General features: G+C 36.5%; 2 protein-coding genes across 6 annotated transcripts; one reads left to right on the top strand and one right to left on the bottom strand.

Annotated features, from left to right (window-relative positions):
• Positions 1 to 48: 48 nt before the first annotated feature.
• LOC133518908 (metallo-beta-lactamase domain-containing protein 1) lies at positions 49 to 2947 on the top strand. The gene is made up of 4 exons (XM_061852687.1): positions 49 to 294; positions 450 to 614; positions 746 to 859; positions 2356 to 2947. The coding sequence occupies exons 1-4, from the start codon at positions 144 to 146 to the stop codon at positions 2559 to 2561; spliced, it is 636 nt and encodes a 211-aa protein (XP_061708671.1). The 5' UTR covers positions 49 to 143; the 3' UTR covers positions 2562 to 2947.
• On the bottom strand, positions 2944 to 23270 carry LOC133518900 (sodium/hydrogen exchanger 6). Of its 5 annotated transcripts, none has more exons than XM_061852675.1 (17): positions 22784 to 23270; positions 22555 to 22710; positions 22084 to 22244; positions 21739 to 21954; positions 21336 to 21409; positions 19639 to 19785; positions 17936 to 18036; positions 17195 to 17397; positions 16872 to 16983; positions 15670 to 15829; positions 13169 to 13220; positions 11423 to 11452; positions 10361 to 10429; positions 8904 to 9086; positions 7213 to 7272; positions 5165 to 5248; positions 2944 to 4826 (listed from the first exon to the last, which is right to left on the bottom strand). In XM_061852675.1, exons 1-17 carry the CDS (start codon positions 23007 to 23009, stop codon positions 4761 to 4763), a joined length of 2100 nt encoding a protein of 699 aa, XP_061708659.1. In that variant the 5' UTR covers positions 23010 to 23270; the 3' UTR covers positions 2944 to 4760. The 5 variants fall into 5 exon arrangements, with proteins under 5 accessions (XP_061708659.1, XP_061708660.1, XP_061708661.1 ...); XM_061852676.1 differs by lacking the exon at positions 10361 to 10429 and adding an exon at positions 9770 to 9844 and having other exon boundaries at positions 2944 to 4974; positions 22784 to 23269; XM_061852677.1 differs by lacking the exon at positions 11423 to 11452 and having other exon boundaries at positions 22784 to 23269.
• Positions 23271 to 25498: the final 2228 nt, after the last annotated feature.

Below are 25498 nucleotides of genomic sequence, written 5' to 3'. Positions count from 1 at the left end.
CATGAGGATAGTTAAGCATGTTCTAGAAATGACATTTCAATCATTTGACATTTCATTTTATCAATTTCCTTTATGCTTGATTAATGATTAGTGTCGGTGAAAATCTAAATTGTTTATTATTTATTAAGTAATTTCTATAAAAAATGAGTGAAGTGACAGTTTTATATGAAGGATATTCAAATATGACCGGAAAAGATCAAATGACAGCCAACTGTAGCTGCACATTAATCACAGGCACACACAATGTTGTTGTTGATACCATGACCGCTTGGGACAGTCAGAAAATTATCACTGGTTATTTAATTATTTCATGCTTGTTTATTAGAATACCCGTTAGTACCATTCCTAACTTTTTCTAAACATATAATTAGTATCACTAGAGAAAGATTATTGCTATTAATTAATTTTAAACAAACATACTCAAACCTTATGTTTCGTGTTTTCCTTAGCCTTACAGAAACACAATGTGTCTCCAGATGATATAAACTATGTGGTGAGCACACATGGTCACTCGGATCACATAGGAAATAACAATTTGTTCCTGAATGCAAAGCACATAGTTGGCTTCAGTGTGTCTTTCAGAGAACAGTACTACATGCATCCTTTTGATAAAGGTAAGTTATGTATTTTTTCTAAAATACATTGGATTTTCATCTTGAATATTATAGTTTCTATAATATTCAAATTTAGTAATAAGCTTTAATAATATTAATTATGCTAATAACTAAAGTATGATGTTTTTCAGGGGAAGAGTATGTTATAAATGATAGTGTCAAAGTCATCCCAACCCCCGGACATACATTGTCATGTGTCACAGTGCTTGTTACAACGGCAGAGGGAAGGGTTGTAGCAATCTGTGGTATGTAAATAATAATTTGAGATCTTCTTTTTGTGTCCTCATAAATATGCAAATACTATTTATGATACTCAATATGCTTTAACACTTTCGCAACCAGGCAAAATTTCGAACAATACCCCAGAAACCGACAGTACTCGCTAGTCGAGCAACGACGTGCAACTCAATGCTGCACGCCGCGAACCCGCTAGTCGGGCAAGCGGCGGACGCTCATGGCTGTGCCAAGTAACTTTCGTATACTTACGTGAATAAAATTAAATCTGCTGTCTCATCTGTTTATCCGTTTTATCAATTATCACAATGCATCCAGTGGGGCAGTAGGAAATGAATCAAATCACACAAAGCCAATTTTACCAATTTTTTGACCACACAAGTACATAATAATCAGAAGACTTTTTCTGTTAGTGGCAGTGGCAGCCCTGAGGTAGCGAAGATGCAATGCTTGCCCGCCTGTCGGATACTTTGGCGTCGCGTGTAGGTTTATAGCTCGTGCCCGACTACCGGTTACGCCGGCATCTGAGTAAAGTTTACGAGTGCCCGAGTGTCGGGTATGCGGTGTCGAAAATGTTAAAGTTGGACATTCTGATTAGGGGTCATCCATTAATTACTGCACACATTTAGGGCTCGTGAACTTTGTTCAGATGCCGGACAACCCGCTGGGCGGGTTGTTTTGTACGCAGCTATAGACCACCGGTTTCTGGTGTAGTGCGCCGTTTTTTGTCTGGCAGTGAATGTGTTAACTAAAATTATGATACATAATTGGAACCACCAATTTTGTTGAAAAGAAATTGCCAAATATGTGACATCACACCAGGGGTTTGCTAAATGTGACGAGGGGTCAAAAAACCTAGAAATTCTTGTGATATTTTTAATTTATTAACCCCTGGCCTGTCAAATTTGATCATTGAAAAAGTGACCTTGATATATAAAATAATAAATTCAAATTCCCACGCACAGATCCCTGTCTAAGCATAGGAGGGGTTAATGGATGACCCCTTATCATATAAAAAAGCAAAATCTACTCTCATTTGTATGCTTTAGTACATCAGCTTGGACTCTAGGGCACTATATGATATTGATACAGATACTACAGAGATGGAATGAGCTTTACATGCTGGATTCTGAAGCTTTATTTTTTGAATCTTTAGAATGTAGATGAATTTTAATATTTATTGTGTAATGAATGTGTTGACAGCCAGTCTGGCCTAGTGGGTAGTGTCACTAGTGACCCTGCCTATGAAGCCGATGGTCCCAGGTTCAAATCCTGGTAAGGGCATTTATTTGTGTGATGAACACAGATATTTGTTCCAGAGTCATGGCTATTTTCTATGTATTTAAGTATTTATAAATATTTCTATATTATATATATTGTTGTCTAAGTACCCACAACACAAGCTTTATTGAGCTTACTCTGGGACTGAGTCAGTTTGTGTAAGAATGTCCTATAATATTTATTTATTTAATGACAACAAAATGATAAAAAAAAATTGTCATTATAGGTGACCTGTTTGAAAATTATGAAGACATAGATAATCCGAACGTTTGGCTGGAAGCTGGTAGCGATGACCCTGTGCAGCAAATGAAGAACAGACTAAAAGTAATTGAGGTTGCAAATTGGATAATTCCAGGACATGGGGCAAAGTTTCATGTCACTGAGCAAATTAGGAACTCTTTGCGGAAACAGGCAGGTAATGCACCAGTTTAAATAGTTTTTAGACCCTGAGCCACAATTCAATTACTGTGACTAAGTGGGCAAATAAACCCACTTTCTGGCCAGGGATAATTACATTTTGAGCATACCATCAGTAATAATGAATGAGTACCTTTGAGACCTTGAGTAGAGTAATCTGTTCTAACATTATATGTATGTCACCGTAAAATTATAAACACTAGTCAGTTTACAATCTCACCAGTTAAATTATAAACTGTAGGAATATTGGTGCACAATCTTACGGTGCCAAGAAGGGCAAGGGTGGAAACACCCCCACTCACAATCAAACTACCACTCTTGGTGTACTCTGGACATTGTAATATTGTAAATAAATAAGTTATGAAAAAAAATCATGACAATAAATAAAACGAACAAATCAAGTCACATTTTATTACACCTATAAATATGTTAAAGGAGTGAAATAACTTTATAACCTTTAGCTGACACATATATCTGTCTTTGCAATTTTAACTTTGCAATGCGTTTAGGTTTATTTTATACTGTCACAAATATGTGACAGTGAAAAGGTTGATTCCAAATAACTTATTACGAAAAAGAACAATGGGGTCAAAAACTGACAATAGCTCACTACAGAGGGCGCGTGGTATATTTATTTTTTACTTAGTAACCTCTCATTGGAACTCAAGGGAAGATATCCAGTCCTCCTTTCAGTTAGGTCCTATTCAATAGCAGCGCAATCTGTCTTGAGCTTTGCGATTTCACCTCATTTGGTGGGTTTAACACTGGGAACATAATAATTTGTCCATTTGCCAAGTTGCAAAATCTACACTTGCTGTCACTGTGTGACACAACCAAAATGAAAAGTGTAGATTATATGATTGCTTGTGCAACTGGGCAAACTGGCATTTGCATAATATTATGACATTCATAGTTTACAGACAGCTTTAAATGCCTTAACTACGAGAAAGTATTTCTTAAGACCTATTAACCGAAATGCACACTAGCAAGCAACCATTAGGAAACAAAACACAATAATAATAAGTATTAAAAGTGTATAAAAATAATAATTATATATTTAAGAATGGTTTTTCAAACCTTAACAAGACGTTTCTAAAGTATAAATTATTTACAACATAGTTACGTGAATCGCTAGGAGAATCGAAAAATACAGGAAATTGTTCCATTAATGGTCAAAAACTATGTCCTTAAACCAATAACAAAAATAAAAAAATATTCAGTTTAGGGATCATAAATACATAGTATCTACCACATACATCTTAGTCTACAAATAAACCTGTATTCATTAGATCTGTTTTGTCTTAAGGTCAAATAAACAAGTCACTCAAGCTACATATCCGGATCAGACAAGATTTTATCGTTACGTTGAGGTATTAATAAAACTTTGCAAGTAAATTTATGATACTTAAATCTATTCTTCTACAGCCCACTCGTACAGTTAGACCAAGGTAAGTCTGCAGCGATTTTGATGGCCCAAACTGTGCAAGTGTTATTTTAGACATCAAACTTCCATAAAATTATGACGTATGAATAACACTTTCACAGTCTGTTCTGTCAAAATCGTTGTAGAGTTATTTTGGTCTAACTGTACTCTTTCGTATAAAATAAGTGATCTGCCTGAAATTTGAATCTACACGAAGTAAGATCCCCAAACTCATGGTATCACCAGCGACTCTGTGATAGCTTGTCTGATCGGGGCAAAGTATTGAATGGTTTTATGGACCAAGGAATCACATCAGTCATTGGAGAATAAATACATGCTAATAAACTAAGAAATAGTGCCAGAAGGAACGACAAACATTACGAGATTCTGGCGATATATAGGTAATCAAAATTTGAACTACCTATAAAATTGCACCCTGAAAAAAAATTCTACGTATTTAACGGAAACATCACAGCAGGTGGCTAGCGAAAGCAAGGGCGATAATCAAAAATATTTAGAAGGGTTCATATTTAAGACAATACTTGCATTGATATAGCAGCGTTTGGATCTCATTTCTCGATACATGGCTTCAGTTCTGTTATGCTTATAGAAATAGTATAAATTTAGAATAGAAAATTACAATTTACACTAAGCAAAATTAAGCAGTTTGATACATTTTGGTTCATACATGCAAAAAATTTCGAATAGTAAAATTCATCTTAACTTGAAAGTGATATCACATTAATTACACTTGTGGCACTCATTTACATTCTTGTACGTAATCAACCTGCTCAGATGTTGCTCCCCGTGATACCTTCTACAGAGATCCGAGTGTCGACGAGTCCGGGCCACATTTGCTGCGTGCAATAATTAAACATTTTTTCCTATTAACTTAAATTTTATTGAATCTAGAGTTCTAGACCATTTTATATCACAGCCGAAGGTCACTAACGAACGCAACAAAGCTTAGACATGCCCAAATCCGTTCCGAACATTAATTGATAGCTGCAACCAAAAGGAAATAAAACTTAATACATACCATATTCATTGCTTATTCATAGATGTACATAAATATATCAATAAAACTTAAAATAAGGCTGATACAAATGCCACAAACTTAAGTATCCGTTTGTGGGGTACAAAAAAACAATTAGACATTGATATGTATTAAGTAGTAGGTATGTCATTTTTATACCTGGGGATCAATACTGGTAGGCACGGGTTGCGGGTCATCAATACACAGGTCGGAGTCAGAGTCAGCTCGACGCAAGGAACTATCCTGTAAAGTTTAGTCGGCAGTTAGTCTAGCAGGCCTCATAAGTTCATTAATTTCATCATAAATTATATTAATGAATAAACATAATATTTTATCGATTTGATCTCCATCCGTCGAATAGAAATACGAAAATATTAGCTTTTTTATATTTTTTTAATTGGCTGTTTGTTGATTACGTTCGCGCCTTTGCCTTTCGCGCGCACTGGAATCGTGGCTAAAAAAACGCGCCAGCCATTTTCCGTATTTGTTTTGCCATAAAATTGGAATAGTTTTGCATGTTTTTAGTTTATATATTGACGAAAATGTCATTTAAAGCATTGAAAATGAAGAACACAACATTGACGCTGCCAGTAATACTAATAGAGGCAAGAGCCGAGAACGATAGCCTTTTGCTATCAAAATCGGGTGAAAAATATTTGGCGGCATATGAAACTTTTATTCAATGGAAAATCAGCAAAAACGTCCTGTCTTTTTTGGAAAACGTGTTGGTAGCTTACTTCAATGAACTGGCGAATAAGTGCTTACAAGCCGAGCACGCTTTGGTGCAATTATTCGATGTTAAAACTGTAAGCCACTATTTTGAAAATGTTCTAAAAAAAAAGTATTGTTTTTTCCTCGCAAGTGTGTTGAAAAACGTCGTATGAAACGCGTGTGCATTGGTCACACACGAGGCGATATTGTGCGCGCGAGCTGTAAGCGAGCACTTAGCACACTTGTATCATAATGTACTATTATTTTATTAGGGATCACAGTAAAAAAGGTGCCATTTGGTAATTAAATATTGCCCGTTTTAATTTTACTGCCTCCGGATTTTAGTTAAAATTTTCGTAACTACATTATATACACGAGTGACCTACCCTAACATCTATGGGGCATGTTTTAGAAAACACGTGGAAATATTCTTTAAGACAGAGATATTCGTTCATTACATATCCGTATCTAACGTAGGTATATTTTAAAATTTGCTGAAACAGATTTTCAAATCAATCAAATCTCGTTACTGTTGCGTTAATCTTACGTTTAAAATCTCATTGGAACACAAAAACCTTATACACAGAAGCATAAAAATCATTTTCTAACAATTGTACAGGGTGAAGGCGGCAGTGAAAGACACTTTAGGGGTTAAATTGCTAAAACACAAAAGGTCAAACGGCTCAAATCGAATGAGTGCGTGGAATAGTTTTAGTTCACGTTGAATGCACAGGATTTCAAAATGATTCATTCACATGTGATCATGAGTGGGAAATTTCGCCAGACGTATCACAGAACGAGCGAGAAGACACTTCACGTTCTTCATATTCGATTTTCTAAAAGGGTAATATTAGATCTATCCGACTACAGACAAGAGCATTAAAAACGGGTCACTTTGTATACATCAAATAATTCAATATTTGTTCAAGATACTCGTAAGATAAGTACTAGTTTTATCCACATTGATTCGCCTTAGTAGAAACGTAACGTGCCTAAAGTAAGGGCACTAAGGACGAGAAATTTCATACATTGATCCGCCTTTTCCTATCTCACTCGCACGCGCATAGTTCTATTGCTGTCCCGCTCGCAGTGTCTTTGACCGCCGGCATTATAAGTGGGATAGCAATATAATTACGAAATTCTTAGTGCTTAGTAGCGTCCTTACTTTAGATGAAAACCTTTAAAAGAAAAAAAAACACGACGACTTTTACGAAAAAAAAAAAACATTAGGTAATTGTAATTTAAATTAATTCATTATAACATATATTACCATTGTGAATGAAATTCAGCTTCAGGTGAAAATAATGTCACTTGGTAGCAATAGAAAAAAAGTAGTTTACGCTAGAATACCTAACTACCCTCTCGATTCCTTTGTTCCGATTTGGGTTAAGGAAATACTTTATTTTGTTTCCCCGTGGCACAGTCTACTATGAGTACTCTCGTTCGTTTCTGATATGTATGACGAAAGTTGAGCTAATAAAATGGGCACTAAGTACCTGGTTTCGAGCCAAACCAGAATCCTCTTCGGGTACAACAAATTTGTAATTGTACAGACACTGCAATTAAAAAGAAATGTTCTACACAACTGGGTCAGCACACAACACTATTTCATATCAATTTGGGCGAATGTCATTATCGACTTCTTATATGAATACCAGGACCATAATTTGATTTTGTGGATGTCATGGCCATCGCGAGTCCAATGCGTCTATATATTTAAGAGGGTAGTGGACGGCCGTATCTCTATACAAACATAGTCCCCATTTACCTCCTGGATATTGACATTATGGAAAATATTTTACTACAATTTATTATATACAGGGTGACCTTAGCCATTGGACAAACCCTGAAATCCCACGTAGGGTTACTTCTCAGGAATGCTCTGACGTTAATATTTTTTAAATTAGAACAAAACATAAAAAAATAAAATTTTCGTACGAAAGTTATTTGCAATAATCTGTGTTAATCTTTGGCAGTGTTTTTGACAATTTGTCCGAAATATTTGATAATGATGACATTTTTCAAAAGTCAGAAGCTTTATTAGTGTAATAAATAAAAAAGATAATCAAAAAGGTCGAAGAAGGTTCCATACTATTCTTTGAGGATATTACCTTAGGAGCTACTAACACATACAGGCTGCTCCAAAGTAAAAAATGGTAATTTGTTAATTTCTTCGAAACGGCTACACCGGTTGTTATCATACTTTGTACACTGGTTCTAAATACCCTAATGCATATGTACATTTCGGCTTTGTCCAATGGCTAGGGACACACTGTATAATACAATCCAATAGATAAAAAGAAATAAGTAAATAGAAAGGCGGGGAAGGATCTTGTGGAGTCACGTCCGGGGTGCCCTAGGACCAACAACAACAACAAGATATTAATCAAAGATACGAGTTGCTTAACTTCAAACTTGATTAAATATTAGTATTAAAAAGTAAAGGTGTCCTAAGAGGGTAGACAGGATTTATCCGAGTTTGAAGTTAAGCGGCTTATATAATTAATTGTTGTTCTTGTTTTTTTTTTCTATGTTATACACTAACACTAGTTTCTATGTTTTTTTTTATCGTACATTACTAACAAAATATGGATCCGTGGTCTGAAATAAAGATTATAATAATAATAACGAAGGCCATGAAGGGGTCGTTAAACTTATTTCGATTTTTTTAGTATTATAAGAGTTAGGAGCGAAAAACAAATTCCACACAATTTTTAAAAGATCCTAAATCGAAAAACATCAGACGAAAGGGCATAGCTGTTGTGGTTCATATAAATCAAATTGCGTAAAAATATATTCTATGTTAATATCCAGAGAGGAAAATGGGGTCTACGTTTGTATCGGAAAGCGGTCATTGATGTATGATCAGACTGCTGATATAATGTATGATATCTTCTTGCGTATACGTACCGTTACGTGGTGGTGAGTCAACGCGCTCATGGGCGTTGGTAAAGTTTGAGCCAAAGTAACGCGTGCCTGTGAGCCGTGAATGGTACATAGAGTTCTATAGAGTCATGATTACATTGATTACTTAACCCCTGCGTGTATTGGTGTGTGGTGGTGAGCCAACGCGTCATAGGGCTCATGAACGTTATATATCACACGTCACAGTTACCGTGGCTTCGCAGTATTTTGAGTAACCGTGAGTCTAGCGCCCCTTAGATAAATGGAAATGTACGATACTTACGCCCTGCGTGTACTGATGCGTGGTGGTGAGCCAACGCGCCACTGGACTCATGAACGTCGGTAATGTCTCAGTCAGCGGCGGGCGAGCGTGGGTCAGGAGCGGTTTGAGCAGCCGTGAGTCCACTGCGCCCCACAGCTTTGCTAGGCGCGCCTTTTCGCTGCCACCGTCGGCGCGAGACGTCTCCTGGTTCACCCATAATACGTTAAGTAATGAGGATAGAAGCTAGCGGACCTTAACGTTCAACGCCATTAAACATATTCGAAAACTATACAAGCTTACATCATTGGTACAAGTGAGCGATTAAAATCTTGAAAGCACGACCATGCTAAGATTGTGCTTGACTGGATGTAAGCTTGTATGGTTTTCGAATATGTTTAATCGCGTTGAACGTTAAGGTTTCATCTTGTCACTCCCTTGGTCCAACACTATTGCAATGACTGCAATGTTGCTGGTTGCAGCATATCGGTCAAATACAGACAAAAAAAGGGATACAAAATATGGAGATTGCAGAAAGGAAATAATGTGTTGCATTGCATACAACATCTAAACAAACAACAGTATATTAAAAAGGTACCTCATCAGTTATCATTCCATCCACCTTTAAAACTGAGTGCAAGTTGTACGATCGTAAATATAAATGCAAAATGGATAGTTTTAAAATAGTTTGTTAATTTGTAAGTAAAGTGTTTAAAAATGTACGTGACGTTCTCAAGGAAAATGTACCTCCGTCAATACTTAAGGCTATAGAACGGCGTCCTCTAATTGCGTCTTTATAGCCGAAACGATGTATTGACCAACGACAATGTGGTACCTTTTGGTTGAGAACGACATGTTTAAAGAAATAAAAAATAAATAAGTTCACATACTTCGTAATAGTTAAGTTGCCAAGGCATAACCACTCCTTTGTCTCCATTGCCCCACTTAACTACCATGCGGCCTCTCTAGAGACAGGAACGAAATCAAACCAAATGAAGTGGAAATTATAACATGCCATAGTATAAAATAAGTAAATTAACACGATACAAGATATAGACGCTAGTACTTTAAAGTTATTCTTACTTATTAATCGGAAAGTATAAATTATATTGTTATTGTCAATATATCTTGTGTCGGGTTCAAGATAGAGACGACTACAGACTATTTTTATAATTTTTAAACAGTTTGTTAATTGAATCAAAGTTATATGTTTTTACAAATGTAGCTTTGTTCATGCAGACAGAAAATAAGAGCTTCGTGGACCAAATTTTTCACAAATTGTAGGCGACGATACGCCATCTAGCAAAGCTATTATTTTGCGCCGCGCAGCGGTATTCGATTTAGCCTTTAAGTTTAATATCTGTATCTACAACCTATAAAAATAATCTGCAGCGTTAGACATGCTCATAATTTATTAGTAAAGGTTAGTAAAGACAAATGCCAGTGCAGTGACAAAGCGTGCAGGTATCTATTAGTCTTACTGATGCCCGGTCGCTACTGGCCGGTTGTGTCGGGTCCAGATTTCGAAGGCCGAAGCCTATGTCCGCCGGCTGGATAACAAATATCATTTAGGAAGGACGCCGGGCCAGTATAGAGGAGGCTCTGACGATTTTGGGACACCCTCAAGGGAACACATATATATTGTGACGCGCAAGTAACAAATGGTTTGTCAAGAAACTGTTTTCTTTGAGGGTCCCATTGATGTTACTTGACGCGATAAATATCTGTAAAGATATTGTATTTGTTTTAAGGTTAGTATATATTTAAAATAAGATGTATATTAATTGGCGCCCAACATTAAGTGTTTGCTACTCAACTTTTGCCATTGACATATATCTGAGGACGGGCCTTACGGGCTAAGCTTAAGCACTAAGAATAGTGTTGTCACGAATGCGAGCCGATTGTGCAGTTTAACCCAACTAGTTGCGATTAATTGCGCGCGTGATGCGAACTCATCAACCAATCGCGTTCTGGCGTTAGACTGCACGATTGGCTCGAATTAGTGTGCGTGACACCGCTGTACTGGCCCCATTCTTATTGCCCCTATGGCCCGTCCTTAGATATATGTCAATGGCTTAATTTGCAAACATTTTTGCATTAAAATAGGGTCGAGTGTGCCAATAATAAGACGTAAACCAACGACGTTTCAAGATAAATACAACACCTTAGTATTATAAACAACAGTTAAACAATGATATGCGTTACAAATTTACCTCACTTGTTTGTAGATTTTATATGTAGCCTAGGTGAATACTTGCAGTATAGTAAAATAATGAAATACACAAATGTCAACCGTCAATGTAATTTCATAGTAGTAATAACCAGAGCGTTATATTGAAAATGCTACATAATTAACATTCTATTCCTGACTCTGGTAAAGAATTAAGTTTATCTATTGGCCTCCTCCGCCAAAGGTTACAAACAGCTGAGGTAACTTTGCAGAACGGATGAAGGTTAGATATATACGAATATAGATATAAGAAGGCATAATATTGTTGAGGTATATAGGCTCCATGTAATGCACACTACATGTTAATACGTACCGAGCCTCCGGTTTCCGTGGCCTGGTACAGCTGCCACAATAATGACTTATTAATGAGGACACCGGCCGTATTGGCTTGTCTAGTGCCGCTTTGATGGCGGTATAGCTGAATGAAACTGATGTTCCACCAATATAAAATCCATACAAGGCTTAAATTTTAAACTTATTTGCATATACCTACTTGTTATCTATTGAGTTGTGCTCACATTAGCGCATGATACGCGATATTGTTTTCTTTTACCTTTATCTTAAATCGTAGGTCGGTCGGTAATCGTCTTTCATATATTTCAACTGATTATCATCAGACATCAGTGTCATTAGCAATGTGCCAACTCGTCTCATTGACGGTGGTCGTGAAAAAGCAATTAACACATTGAGTACCGTGAACCCGCTCGGTGGGTTCTCTGTTCGTAGTTGCTTTCCTCTACAAAGCGGGAAAACGCTGGGATCGGCTACGAACACGTTGGCAGTGAATGTGTTAAAAAAAAAATGGCAAGAAAAAATCACGTGTTGTCTAAGATATCTATTTTGGGATTGAAACAAATGATCTAGAAAGGCAGAAGTAGGTTAACCTACATAATTAGCTTGCTAGTATATGCCCGTATAACCTTACCTAACCTAGTAAGTATGTTAGGATTAACACAAATGCTGATGTCAATAAGCGTAGGTAATTAAACTGTACAAATACCTAATGTAAACTGCAACGTATGTGGATGATAGCTAAGTGTGTTGCTAATCTAAATGACTTTTATATCAAATAATATGTGCAGTGCTTATCTACACGATGAGATACAGCCCTAATCCTCTACGTGTATTGACAATGGTACAATAACTCGAACTACGGCATTCAGAACATTATCTAGATTTTAATACAAATAGTGATAAGCATTGTAATAATAATGGGACGATCATACACACGATCATAAAAAGCGCCAATTTCATGGTATGACAAGAATAATAGCTAAATAAGCGTTGTTTAGTCGCATAGTTACTATTTATTTTTAAGTATAGGCAAAAAAACATTAAGACTTGTAATGTAGCGCAAAACATCGCAGTCGCAAATGTGTCAGCTGCAGTGGCAGCACGGTTCCATTTTTATCGCTTGTCGCTATGCCCGTCACTTTCGCACTTATACATACTTGTTAGAACGTGACAGGTATGGTGACAAATGATGCAACGACCATCTTAGCTCTACTGAAGTAGATAGCGCTGTACTCTACGGCACCATACTGATGGTAACTGCATTGTCAAACGTTACAGCTTACATTTGTATGTAACAAACAACAACAACATTTGTTGTTACTAGGTTGTCCTAGTTAACGCATTGGATACGGCAGCAGCGCCGTGTTTTAAGTAGCTGTCAATTTGTGGTAACAATATTTTACACTAAGTCCTTTACGCGTTTTAATATTCTTTTGTCTATTTGACATAAGTCTACTTTTATATATATACCCATTCAAAGGTAATTATGGTGCCATTCTCGAAGGCGCGCCCAACACAACACTATATCTTTAAATACGTTTTCGAGCAATTAGTAAAGAAAGACAAGGAGTGGAGCGCGCCCTTGTGGATGGCACTATCAACAAGATATTTACGAACAACCTTAGGCAATCTATTCAATGTTAAAATATGTACTCATTAAAAAAAGCTGTAGTTCGAATTAATTTGCGATTAAAGTTAGGCACCTTTTCCATTCAAAATATAAATAATTTAAATGCCATTATGTACAGTGACAAACAATACTTACACTTCTAACGTCGCGGTACGGCAGCGCTTCGTTTTCGTCATTCTGGCCTTCTCTGCAAACAAATATTGAAATAGCTGTGCATTGAGGTATGACATCCTGTTTTTTTCACAAACACGAATGTCGATTATTTGGTTGGGTTGGATGTTAGGCTTACTCATTGTTGTACTTTATGTGGACTTTTTGTTAATAATTGGTTTTCTAACTCTTGGCTTGGTTAGTAATGTCGTAAATTCTTCCATCCAATCAGTACCTATATAGCGAATCAATTAATTTAATTTTTTTTATCATTTTTTACACTAATTGTATTTATATGTACCTTGTATATATTTAGTACTAAGGATAAAAAAAACATAAATGTAAGCAAAATCTGTTAAATGCATGCCGTGTTTGCCTGTAATTGGGTGAATACTCAAGCAATCTTATTTTATAACTTGTCATTTATAAGTATTTTTTGTATTTTACCTGTTGGCAAATACCTAAATAAATAATTATAGTGGCATGGAAATACGATCTAAATCCTAAATGTTATCATAACAACCACTTTTTGTTTTTCACACAAGTTTTTTGATTAAATCATGATAGCATGAAGTTAGAAACAATTGAGTAAATTCTTCCACTAGCTAGTAGTCCATTGAATAAAAAGTTCTAGAGTGCGTGAGTTAGTAACGTAAGATGTTTCTTCGGAAACATGTCAAGAGTCCCTAGGTAATAAACATACTAAAACCCCGGGACACTAGGAGGAGCCCCGGAGTGGGGGGAGGGGGGGAAAGGGTCCATTTTTTCATTTTTCGCTTAAATCTCAAAAACGGTAGATGTTAGAGAAAAACTTTCAAGGAAAAGTTGAAAGGCCATAAAATTATCTACAAGTTGTACCTAAATCATTTTTTTCTATTCCCAGCCGTTTCTGAGTTACACGCAGTAAAAAATGATTTTGGCTCAAACAATTTCCCCATACTACATACCCATGTTTATCACATCAATCGATCAAAAAATATTTCTTTCTTCCAAAAAACTCAAATGTGCAACTTGTGACCGGTACTGATAGATTGCTCTTAATTAGGTCTATAATTGGTAAAATAAACACATTCCTCCATGGAAGCCTTTAGGAGGAATCGATTGTCAAAATATTATATTAGGGTAGTTTGAGTTACTGAACTTGATCTTTTTATTTTTTTCTTCCAAAAAACTCAAAAGTGCAACTTGTGACCGGTACAGATAGATTGCTCATAATTAGATCTATCATTGATAAAAATACCAGATTCCACCACGGAGGCGTTTACGGGGAATTGAATTTTATTAGGGTAGTTACGATACTTGAACTTTTTATTTTTTTTCTTCCAAAAAGCTCAAAAGTGCAACTTGTGACCGGTACTGATAGATTGCTCTTAATTAGGTCTATCATTGGTAAAAAAAACACATTCCTCCATGGAAGCCTTTAGGAGGAATCGATTGTCAAAATATTATATTAGGGTAGTTACGCAACTTGACCTTTTTATTTTTTTTCTTCCAAAAAGCTCAAAAGTGCAACTTGTGACCGGTACCGATAGATTGCTCATAATTAGGTCTATCATTGATAAAAAAAACAGATTCCACCATGGAGGCGTTTAGGAGGAATTGAATTTTATTAGGGTAGTTACGATACTTGAACTTTTTTTTTTCATCTAGTGCCTCTCATATGACATCAATGTCCCAACATTATCCGTTGTTCGGATTTTTTCGATGAAGGTTCACACGTAGCATGGGAAGGGGTCCGCCCTCGTTAAGCTTATGCTAAAACCCCATGCTCATCCGTGTGAACTAGAGAAACGGGGGCGAGGCACCATGGAGCCGCTACAGACCCATGGCGCCACTTTGCCTCAGTTTTCGAATTTTTCACCTTTCATGGGATGTAGCTCGAAAACGGCTGGGAATAGAAAAAAATGATTTAGGTACAACTTGTAGATAATTTTATGGCCTTTCAACTTTTCCTTGAAAGTTTTTCTCTAACATCTACCGTTTTTGAGATTTAAGCGAAAAATGAAAAAATTGACCCTTTCCCCCCCTCCCCCCACTCCGGGGCTCCTCCTAGTGTCCCGGGGTTTTAGTATGTTTATTACCTAGGGACTCTTGACATGTTTCCGAAGAAACATCTTACGTTACTAACTCACGCACTCTAGACCCCCCTTGGAGGGACTCATTCAATGGACTATAGCTAATGTATGCATAATGTATACGTATACAAGATGTAAACAAAAGTAAATAAAAATTATGTGTTGATTATGAACAATTTGCAATGAGTCAACGTTGAGACTGGTCTTTTCTCATATCTATTACCTACTGAGCACGTGGACGTAAAATGGGATGAAATTTAATGCAGTAGGTATCCTTAGGTCGTAGTCGAGTGGCTAACGTGTAGTATGGTTCCCTGTTGTCGTGTGATCACAAAGACAAGATTATGTATCACGAGGTAGGCGAGTGTATGTTACTAAGTAAGTATTCTGAGGTAGGTTAGTGTGTGTTACCCAGTAGGTATCCTGAGGTAGGCGAGCGCGTGCGTGGCGGCGCCGCCCTGCAGTACGACAGTTGCGATGACGATGAGAGACGTAGTCGTCAGCATGGCTTGTCGAGCCTCCGACACTGTGTTGCGAATCGCGAGAGCGAATGACATTGCGCCGCGGAGTCCTGGGTAAAAACAAAGTAACCGAACGATTAGCTAACAGGTCCAAAAAAGCCTGATCTTATGTGAGGTTCGTATCTTATCGAGATACATGTTTAATAGAAGATTTATTTATTTAATCTTTATTGTACAACAAAAATCTTACAGTAGAAAAGGCGGACTTAATGCCACGAGGCCATTCTCTACCAGTCAACCTTAAGATTATATCTTTTTAACATAATTTTAAATCGTGATTGTATACCGAATGTGCGTCTGCCTTTCATGATTTTAATTCAAACAATAAATAAAATAGCGGACTATATTTGAAATATTACTATATTTAAGCGATGTGATAAAAAACAATGTTTTTACACGAGAGGTACTATTAAAAATGTAAACTAGAGTCATAAATGCTCTCTGTGCTTCGCTGCGCTTTCGCGCATAGGGTTTGTCTTGACTCCCATTAACAATTTTCGCCATACCTCCCTCATTGCACTATGTATTGGTTGTCATTCGCTATAAATAAATGTGTGGTTCTTCAATCTATATGGTTGGAATTACAATATCACAAATCTGAATTAAATTTGACAATGCAGGCAATGGGTTTGAGTTAACTTTTAAAAATAAAATATTTGGGGTTAAACCCTAACGACGGGAATTCCAATAACTTCACATTCTTGTAGCGGTATTTCCGGGCCGATAACAAGACCGATTGATGGCATTGACCGAGAGGTCATATTTATCATCACTATCATTGTAGGTCGACCTGGAGCTGATATTTGAATTTCGAGCGCTCGAATTCGTCTTTCGAAAAATCTGTGGAAAACGGTGAATGCCTTTAGGCATTAAGTACCCCATTTGTACTTTATTTGTTATATTGTGCAAAAAAGTTTAAATAAATAAATAAAAATAAAATACTACGTAAGTCTGTCAAGCCATTTCCGTCAGTAGAAAATAGCGGCAACTTAAAAAATGTAGATGCGAAGGGATGTCGTCTCATAGAAAATTTAAAAGTCGGCTATAAAAATGCACCCGTGATATTTATAACCATAGGTAATTGTCACCAACCTGAGAAGAACAGCATGTGTTGAAAGTTCATGGGTATGGGCGGCTTCCTGCCTAGATTCAGCAAGAAGGACAAAGGGTAAATGTTTACGGCGCGGCCCAGTGTCGATGTTATCTGATTGCTTAGTTTAAGGCAAACAATCAGACTTCGTTGTTATTTTGACGGCTGTGCAACTTAATTACACCTGATAAATAATGCGTGATAGTCAGGCCAAGATAAGTTGGCAGCGATTTTGATACCTGATCGATAGTAAGTTTGACGTTTAAAATAACCCGTGCAGAGATATTTTATGTTGTTTCTCGGCGTTTATGTGCAAAAAGGATACAAATCCCGCGATAATGAACCAGGGGTCGAAGTGGTGCTTCGGGAAGGTGAACATGGAGACGCCGATGTACGTAAAGATGAAGTTCTCGGCCAGGAAGTTGAGCAGCTCGAACAGCTGCTTGGTGCGGTTGCGGGAGTCCGACGACAGGTTGTTGTAGGTGTAGTGCGCTTGACAGATGCCGCAGAATAATACCGCCACCACACCTGCGTTACACACAAGTAAAAAATATATATGATGTTTTTAGCCATGTGTCGCAAGGTGAATATATAGATCATACTGCTGACCAACATTTACTATGGTATTAACTTGAAATCTCGTTTAAAAAATCGATTTTAGCCGATTAGATCTCGACGCTATTTTATGGGAGACCATGCAATTATTTTTTAACGACTTTGGGGTTAGACTTATAGTAAAAGTTACTATACTCGTAAAGACCTACATATTTTCTTCGTCGAGTATGCTAAGAAAAACATCCTGTACACTCTTCATTAAGAAATCCTTATCATTTAAGAATAAGCTTTGAACTGATTGGAGCTATATTGTACAGTCACGGAATTTGAAGGTTTGTCAGTTTTCGATTCTATGTAATGGGATTAAGGTTCAAAAGTGACAAACCTTCAACTTCTGTGACTGTACATTAAATGACTCAAAAGAACACATGTTATCTTTAAGGGTCTAAAAAGTGAATTAAAAATATGCTAATTTAAATAAGTAGTTACTTTTTACCAATAGTTTACATACCTGTGAGTTCGCATACTTCGGCGATGAGGAAGGCGGCGTAGGACATGAGAACAAAAAGCGCAGACTCCAGCAGCGGCCACTCCCTCACGTGGGTGAACTTCGTCATGTGCATCGTTGTTAAAGAAATTCATGATTGGGTCCCGACAGTTAATATACTAACACAATAAGTAAAATGTCAATAGGTATTTATATGATTTTCTACGATAAGGAAGAAATGTAGTAGGTACCTACTGTATATCTAATATTTCAGTCACGCAATAATAGAGTGATATGGCCTACCAACCTGACCGTGCCGCACCTTAGGTACTTATGTCAAAGAGAGCTTTTACTATAGGTCATAGGTAAGTTACATATTTAGGTATGGCTGTTTGAGTATAGTATTTCGTTTTTATTTTTATCTTGAAGGTCCAGCGGATTATCGACTCTATCCCTCTGAATAATATATAACAAGTTCAATAATAGATAAATGACCACCTCTGACATGAACCTAACTACCTATCTACGTACCTGAATACCTGTGAGTTTCATCATTTAGAGTAAAGGCCCTTTATATATTAATGGATATGTAATCTATTGTTCATAGAGACAGAATCTATAATCTGTTGGACGTTCAAGATAGTTATAACGACTTTTTACCGTGTTTTGCGGTAAACCTAACAATTGCTTTGCGGATGAGACAAAAAAAACCAAACACTATATCAGAGTGTCAAATAGGTAATTGTCGTAAGTAGTATGTAGGTGAGTAGTAGTAGGTAGGTGAGTGTGTGTAGGTACCTAATTAATGTTTCTAAAAATTCAACGAACACAAGATGTCAAAAAATTGTGGGGATTCGTTTAAGGGCATATTCGGTATCGCGTGTTATGTTATGATTAGGGAAAAGTAGAAGACATTTTTCTGACGTGTTAGTGTGTAGGTACTTAAACTATTTTCACCAGGGCGTTGTAATTTGGGGTCACTAGTGGCTTGCTATAATTTAAACAAACGGTTACGCGCATTGAATCGCAGACGAAAGAGAAAGTTCATTTTGCAGACGTCGCGTCGGCTTTTGTGAACAACAAAGCAAACACTCAGAAATGTTGTCTAAATGTTATTCAACAACCGATTCTGAACTCGATTGTTGAATATGGTCTCGTGGTTAAAACCTTCGCATACGGCAACTTTCTGTAGTGAATGCATCGCACAAGAACAACAGATTTGGACAATTTTGATGACTGACTACTTCATGCTGCAATCATTTCATGAAATTATCGGTTTAAAAAGGCAAACCTAACAAATATGATGAAGCGATAAATTCTAAAATGGCATTTCATGAAATTATCAAATTCTATGATCTGGCCACGACATCTCCACATTTAAATTGTCTGCCTATGGAGCCTCGATAGTGGATAGGGCCGATCAGGGTTTCTAGCGAAGGACCAAGCTCCAAGCCCGCGGCACGTTTACACGGATCGTGCACCTGCCCTGCCGCGCCCGCGGATATTTGGCTAATGAAAGCCGCATGTGATGTTAGATCGCGTTCACGATCAGCACTAGCACTAGAGAGTTTGAGAAACTTTGGGGAGAGGGATACCGCTAAGCCGCTATTATTCATTTTGTGATTTGTCGGACGGTTGTGCTCATCAATAATAAAACGTGGCTGCAACACTAAGTGCTATAATACTTGTGTGTACTATAATTATACAATTAGTAATCATTTAAAAAGGATATCAATGCAGTCAAGCACCCTATGAAGGCACCAACAAGTAGAGACAAGCTGAAGATCCCAATGAAGTCACCGATCGCACCCAAAAACGCTGTGATTTCAAATCCACCGTCATTTGAGTACCTCTTCTCGTAATTTTGAATGGCTCTGTAATAGAGTGATACAAAATATAACTCGGAGAATATTTAGTTTAGCTATTAATGGCCCGTAGGTTAGTGTTATTCTCTGATTCCCACTGAGCGTAAGCGATATGGATATGCGTATTCGGGATCGCGGATATGAATGTTATGAATTTTAATTTGTAGTAAGGTTTAAAGAATAAAGTAATCGCTGAGTTCCCTCAAAAATAAACTTGCGCATTTTTAGAAGAAAAATTTTCATATTTTTAGCTTTTGTGCATATTTTTAGGGTTCCGTAGCCAAATGGCAAAAAAGGGAACCCTTATGGATTCATAATGTCAGTCCGTCTGTCCGTACGTATGTCACAGCCACTTTTTTCCGAAACTATAAGAACTATACTGTTGAAACTTGGTAAGTAGATGTATTCTGTGAACCGCATTAAGATTTTCACACAAAAATAGAAAAAAAAACAATAAATTTTGGGGGTTCCCCATACTTAGAACTGAATCTCAAAAAAATTTTTTCATCAAACCCGTACGTGTGGGGTATACGCTATAATGGATAGGTCTTCAAAAATGATATTGAGGTTTCTAATATCATTTTTTTTTCTAAACTGAATAGTTTGCGCGAGAGACACTTCCAAAGTGGTAAAATGTGTGTCCCTCCCCCTGTAACTTCTAAAATGACAGAATGATAAAACTAAAAAATATATATAATGTACATTACCATGCAAACTTCCACCGAAAATTGGTGTTGAACGAGATCTAGTAAGTAGTTTTTTTTTAATACGTCATAAATGGTACGGAACCCTTCATGGGCGAGTCCGACTCGCACTTGGCCGCTTTTAAAATATGTTTTAGACCTATGTATTTTTTTTATCAAGCGAAAGTCATAAAATCGGGATTCAAACCGCTGAAATCCCTAGAGAAAACCTTCAAGATTGCTAATAAAATTTTTGGCAACCATATTGTTTTCTAAAAAAAGCGGTACAATTTTTCAAAAAGTCCGCTCGCTGAATTTACGGCTCCTTAAAATGATTATATCCTCTAGCCCCTCAGAGGCCTATAAAGAGGTCTTCCATTTTATTTAGAAACTTAATTTTGACATGTCAAAAATATGTTTGTCTTGGCAAGTTTGAATTTTTGGGCGGCTGGAAGCTATGGGTAAAATATATATATATTTTTTATTTAAATTCATAACATTCAAAAAATCGTGGGACACCTCTGTATGCGACTAGCTCGGGACGGGATAAGTGGTGTACGAAGAGAACCCTATGCTTAGCAGTGGGTGATTGGAGGCTAAATGATTTTGTTTTTTTTTTTATTAACATTGAATTGTAAAATCCACTGATAACCTGAACACAGAGAAGTGTGGTCAGCGTAATATGGTTTGTAATCAATTGCGGGTAAACTTTGTAAATGTAAATTCGCAAGAAAGCTTTACTTGAAACAAGCATTGTATATTATTTGTCATAGAAGCGAGACAAAACATCCTGATGAAAATAGCCACACCCATATCTCTTGTATTCAGATATCTATGGTAAAGTAAATTATGATAAATAGTAAATTGAATGTTTACCCGCTAAGTACTAAAGCCACTGCATCATTGAGAACACTCTCACCAAATATCATAGCATAAAGGTTTACATCCACCTGAAACAAATGGAAAAATATAACATTTTCGTTGTTAACCAATCTCATCACATGCAATCATAAAAGTAATTACAAATACATATACAGTTTTATCAGTATTCAACAAGAACATCCCTTTATTACCATAATATTAAGTCTCCTTTCTGAAATAACTTAGAACGCAAAATATAAGTATTGAAAATAGCTTCCTAAAGTATGACACTTGTAGCCTTTATTTTCAGCATTTATTCCATTGCAATAATTTTCGAATGTATTGTTTGCAGGCAACTTTGAAAAACAAACATTTTTGATCTTTGAGATTAAATCTGAAGTCAACATATTCCACTTACCTTCAATTGTGAAAATATAGCTAGCACTGTAAGTGGGTCCGTTGGAGAGATCAATGCGCCGAAGTATAAAGTGTCAAGAAAAGTAAAGCTAGAAGCTAGTGATGCTGGCATCAGCTGAACACAGCCGTACATTAGTGCACCGATGACTAGAGCTGACAGGGCCGTGCCCACCATAGCAAATGTCAGTATGGCTCCCAAGTTGCGGAAGAAATATTTCTGTAATAAATAGATGTAGAATTAGGAGCCCCGTTTATTGTTTTGACTTGCTCATTAAGGTAACTTAACATAAACTTACAACTGTGTATCTGGTTTTTATAATGTAATGTTTACATCCAAATAACTTACCCTTTTTAAGCAATATCCTGCATGGAATATTATTGGAGGCAAAATAATGTTAAAAAAGATTTCCGGGTCAAATGTTGCTTTTAAGTCTATTTCATTTTGTTCAACATTTACAATTTCACCTCTAAAGCTATATGCATAAGTTTTATTTTGTATTGGAACATCTGAAAACATATGAAAGGTATGTAATTTAATAGCACCACACATGCCTTTAGATACCCATAGAGGTATTAGAATAAACTGTGTCACAGGATAATTGTTAGCATTATACCTATTATCCTGTGCCTGAGTGGAATATGCCTGCTTAAGAAACAATGTTGGAGTTTTTAATTATCAAAACAATAAATTATTCTAAAGAAGTAGAAATCAATGCAATGCTTTATATCAACTTTAATTGTATCAACAGAATTATTTGTGGATATGATAGAATTGTATGCCTTTTGCATTAGTACCAATAAACAATTGTTAACAAACCTCCAGATGGTATATGTATAGTGTCTGGAAAGTGAAATCTTATCATATCAGGTGGCACAGACAGGTTGTACTTGGCATCTGGCTCTGGGTGGGCATCAAGGTATGTAACGGCATTGGTACTACCCGCATAGCGAATTATAGCGCCTACAATTAGACCTGTGTAAATAAATAGTATGATTAGTCATGTTTATTTGATCATGTGACATGATTTCATCAGCACGCTATTTACCGTATATTACGGCCAGCCCCGTCTCGTGCAACCAGCTTACTCGGCGATGCTTGAACACCCATATTGTGAGCACCGTCAGAGTCAAAAGACAGGTATAAATCAGCAAGTTCAAGCTGTCTATACGGTGAAGCAAAGTAGCCTTCGCATCCAAGGCGATATCGGTGCCGGAAGCGCGGCATATTACCACCAGGTAACATAAGAAACTCAAATATCCAAGTAGATTCATACTGCGATAATACGCACTATTATAAAAATATCACATTACAGAAATCGATGGAAACTTAAATACTTTACAGGGCTTATCCAGCGGTCACTTAGTTTATAAATAGGATTGATAAAAACGAATATATTAACTGATTAATGTTTCACGAAGGATGTTTGATCCTAATTTGTAATTACGGATATCAGAAAAAATATTGTTTTTGTCTGTTATGCAAAATTCACTCGTCCGTCCATCTGACGTTTTTCAGTTGACTGAAGTGACGTTAGTGACGGAAGAAGCAACTAGTAGTGTTGCTAGGATAAAATATATCGAATTACATTCAATCATTATTCAATTAAAGATTGTTTATCGATTTTGAGTGAAAAATAAGCCATTTCCGTCAGTAGAAAAAGACGGTAAGTTAAAAAAAATAGGCGTCGCTTTTTGCATCGATAAAAAATCGTGTTGGTCGTTTTATAAAGCCTGGTCATATATGATCATGCGCCATATTGCGGAATTTCACTGGAACTAAATTTTTCATACTAAACTGAACTGTCATCCTAGAGCATAACAGCGCCCCCTTGACAATGATCATATATATCTGTTCGGGCTTTACATAACTATGGTGTAGTAGGGCTTTAATGATCAGCTTTCCACGCCAACATTAATGCAATAAAGATTAATGGAATATATATTTTTTTTTTAAATGCATATTTCGTTGATAACGTATATTTCTGGACTACTGATTAAAGTGAAGTGTGCAAACTGTGCAATCTGAGAAGCAGTTTTTGCATCTATATAGTTAGTACGTATCTACCTATTCCTATCAGTATAGACACCAAGACATGCCGTTACTATCCACGAGAAATTACGTCCACTGCTTTATTGTATCGGTAAAACCAACCTTTGGCGTGGACGTCCATGGTAAAGGACCCATTAGCGTCTTAAGGTTCTTTTCACTAGGAAACTATACTCTAACAGCCACTTTGTCAGTAGAAAAAGGCGGCGAAATTTAAAAAAATGTTACAGTTAACACACCCAACTTGTCAGTAGAAAAAGGTGTGAAATTCAAATTTTCCATGGGAGATCAACCTTTCGCGCTTACATTTTTTTAAAATTTTGCCGCCAGTTTACAGTTTTCGGTAGACGCACCCCTTATAGGATAGGTGCGTTAGATTTCGTCCAATAGGAGTTGCCAACTTTGAAATGCGAAAAAATCTAAAAGTACATTTACTTAAATGTATTTTATTTGTTTGTATTGCTTTTATTGTCTGTTTTAGGTTAATATTACTTGACTATAAATAATATTTACAGTTCTTTTTATAGAAAATATAATTTGCAAAAGCAGTGATATTTTTTTTTTCGTCCACTTATGAGCTAGTTTTCGACGAATGCATTATTAAGTTGAAAATCGAATATATATTTAGTTTTTAGTTCTTATGCTATATATAAATCATTTTTAATTAGTTTTATAGCTTCTGCTCGCGACTTATAAACCTAACCTATGTCCTTCCTTGGGACTCGAGCAATTTTCATACCAAATTAAACAATCTTTAACTTAAGTCTGTCCAGAATCGGCAGAATCAATGGTACAAAATACCAATTTATTCACACACTGTTGGCAAAAGGTGTGGACGTAAACTAAATGCCTGTTTTAATAGGCGATACAGCCGATACAGATCATATTGAGAGGAAAAACAAATGTATTTAGTAGATCTATTTAAATAAAATCACCATACTAACATTCGCCTAGCTATTTGGGTTTCCGTGCATTCGTGACCGAAAACAGCAGCTAATATATTTTATTTTTAATTCGCTACTTACGAAATATTATTTTTTATGTAAATAATAGATCTATTGTTTAGACATTAAGGATTGCAAAAAGTCCAAAATTGTGCGGTATGGTAGGTTTATACTCAAATTATACGCAATTTTTTGTAGCAAAGCAACTCCGTCAAGTGGACGGAAACTAACCCTAACCACACACACTAGCACTAGCACACAAACCCTATGTTTAATTGCTTAATAGTCTGCTCATTCAGGTATTTTATTTAAGAAGTATTTCATTTAATTCGGCTAATGAGGTGAGGTGAGTTAATGCTGTAACGTTGACGCGGGAAATATGGCTGTAAATTTCCTTGATAAATTGCGTTGATGTCTCGATTAGAACCTTCAATCCGTCACTTATTTTATCAAGGAGATTGACAGTTATTAATATTTACTTGTCTCTGGCAAGCATGAATAAACTTGAATTAATACAAATGTGGAGGTCACGAATCAAGAATATCGGTTTTGCATTAAACCAATTAAACACTATATCTACCTACTGTCGTAAATTTACCAAGGCGGCACACAGTTATAAAATAGTTATAGTGCATTCACATGATTGGCGAGCCACGGCAATCCGCTTGGTGTACGCCACATTTAAGGGCCTATTAGATCCACACTTGCGATCGGGCCCGACGTCGGGCCCGAGCAAGAGTCGTTTCCCATTTCACGAAATCAGTACATCG

This window comes from Cydia pomonella, chromosome 6 (assembly GCF_033807575.1).
Source record: "Cydia pomonella isolate Wapato2018A chromosome 6, ilCydPomo1, whole genome shotgun sequence".
NCBI lineage: Eukaryota > Metazoa > Arthropoda > Insecta > Lepidoptera > Tortricidae > Cydia > Cydia pomonella.
Note: the sequence above shows the minus strand (reverse complement) of the source record. Positions and strands in the feature narration are given on the sequence as shown.